Here is a 2,295-nt window from a genome sequence, read left to right as displayed (position 1 = left end):
ATATTTATTTTACGAATATAAACAAGAATTGTTATATGTGTGTGGCCAGAAGCTGTAGCCCATGTTGGTACATAGCACCTGTGTATTTTGTAGCCAAGAATCAAAATGACATTGTGGTATAACTCAGTTACCTGGATGTGAGAACCCCCATCTAAGACTAACACAAACTTATTTAGTATATTCTGATACTTTAAGGAAAGTATTCCAAACATTTCACTGTCTGTATTTCTGGACTTAAGGGAAAAAAAGAAACATGAATGAACAAACAGATAAATAGGTTATATGGCTACAATAAAAATTATGATTTCTAATCTCAGAAGGCTTCCTTCCAATGCCATAAGGTAATCCTGACCCTTAGTTAACATTTCCTTTTTTCTCATATCTGATCTCTTAATCTCTTATCTGCTTTCAAGGCCTCAGCCACATCTCCACCTTGATTCTCACAAGTTCTTACTGACCTCACCTTCCCACTTACCTGGACCTCCTTGCAGAGGAGCAAGGACATTAGAATATATAAAAAAATGCATTAGAAACAACGTTTTACAAAACTTGGCTTTACTGAAAGTAAATGCTTACTTGAAATGGTTGGCTTTGAACTTGAGATCTCTCCCACAAAGATCAGTTCGTCATCATCTTCATCCTCAGTTTTTTCTACTGTTTTCTGCCATGGTTCCAGCTCTTCTTCTTCACATTCCATGAAGAGTTCTGCCATTTTTGAATTATCTAATTTTCAAAAGGAGAGAAGTAAACTTTATTTTCATAAAGAAAAACATGTTTTTGCAGTATGTAGTATATTTAAGATATACTTGAATATTGCTGGCAGAAATTACTGAATTGCTATATGTAGTCAGTACACAGTAGCAACAGTAAGAAACCCAAAGCTTGGTTTCTAAGATCTAAACTAGTATTATTTAGATAGATAACGGGTAACAGCTATTTACAGTGGCCAATACAATTTAGGAACAATGAAATCTAATCCAAGTGAGTTTGTTATGACTGGAATATGATTACATCTTAAAGAAAAGAGGATTATACCTAACCATTGTATGAAAAACACCAAAAACCACTCCCAACTCACTGCCACTGAGTGGGATCCGACTCACAGCGACCCCTCCTTGGGTTTCTGAGGCAGTATCACTACAGAAGTAAATTGCCCAACATTCCATTCTGAGGAGTGGCTGGTGGGTTTGAACTGCCAACCTTCTGGTAAGCAGTCAAATAAACCCCCAAAAAACTGCACCAACAAAAAAGGAGCTAAACTAAAAAAAGAGGCAACATACTAGAATATACTAGAAAAACCAAACCAGATTCAGGGATATCAGGCACAGAGCAAAAAAGGAGGGATGAGATGCTATAATGAAAACAGGAATTAAATGAGTTTTATTCCATCCTAGGGCAGATTAGTTGCTTGTTACCTGAAGAAACCAACAAAAGAACATACCGTGAATACCATCAGCCTACAAATTCGGACTAAGCACACAGAGCTCCTAAGAAGCACTTTAGTGCTTGACTATATGGACTAGCAATGAGCACTAGAAATTTGAGGAGAACCTCCAAGGTTAAAGACCAAAGCCATAACACAGATGAAAGAATTTTAAAAAAAAATAAGAGGGAGAGAGATTAATACAGAAGATAGGGGAAAATATTAGAGAAATTATAATTAGCATCTTTGGAGAGCTAAGACAATAATGCTATAAAAAGTAACATTTAAAAACCAGAAAATCACTCTTGTATTAAAAATATGATAGCCAAAATTTTTAATTCTGTGAGAAAAATAATCAAATGCCAAAATTGAGCAAATGTCCTTCTAAATGGGACACTACACACACACACACACACACACAAAATTGTTAGAAAACAAAACTTAAAGACATGACATTCATTAAACATTAAAAGTTCCAGAAAAAGTACACAATGTGATCCTCAGCCTATATGACTATGAGACCAGAAGAACTAGATGGTGCCCATATATCACAGTCAACCACTTAGAAGGGGATCTATGTAGGAGACCCTGGATAGAGTGGGAGAACAATGTGGAACAAAACTTAAAATCATTTAAAAAAAAAAAGGAACCATGTTTGCTGGTCTGATAGAGCATGGTGGAACCCCTAATACTATGGCCCTTAGCTGCCCTTCAGGTCCAGAACTGAACCCGTTCCTGTGGCTTCCAGCCAAACAAAACAGGCGTATGAGCTGATCATTTATATTAGGTAGATACACTCCTTGGAGAGATCAGTCATGGGAGAATAAAAGGGCTGTGTATGCACAGGGAGACAGCTCGGGGGCCAGGAGTGC

At 36.9% G+C, this 2,295-nt stretch overlaps 1 protein-coding gene across 1 annotated transcript in view; it reads right to left on the bottom strand.

Annotated features, from left to right (window-relative positions):
- Window positions 1-2,295, bottom strand: part of ZNF280C (zinc finger protein 280C) — a 66,956-nt gene that overhangs the window by 60,069 nt on the left and 4,592 nt on the right. Inside the window, exon 2 of the mRNA XM_007955758.2 lies at window positions 577-723. Coding sequence (XP_007953949.2) covers window positions 577-723 — 147 coding nt within the window. The remainder of the gene's footprint in view (window positions 1-576; window positions 724-2,295) is intronic.

The sequence above is a fragment of the Orycteropus afer genome, unplaced genomic scaffold, assembly GCF_000298275.1.
Source record: "Orycteropus afer afer isolate SDZICR_OR568_19922 unplaced genomic scaffold, OryAfe1.0 scaffold00538, whole genome shotgun sequence".
Taxonomy (NCBI): Eukaryota; Metazoa; Chordata; class Mammalia; order Tubulidentata; family Orycteropodidae; genus Orycteropus; species Orycteropus afer.
The sequence above is the reverse complement of the archived record's forward strand: the minus strand, read 5'-3'. Positions and strand labels throughout refer to the sequence as shown.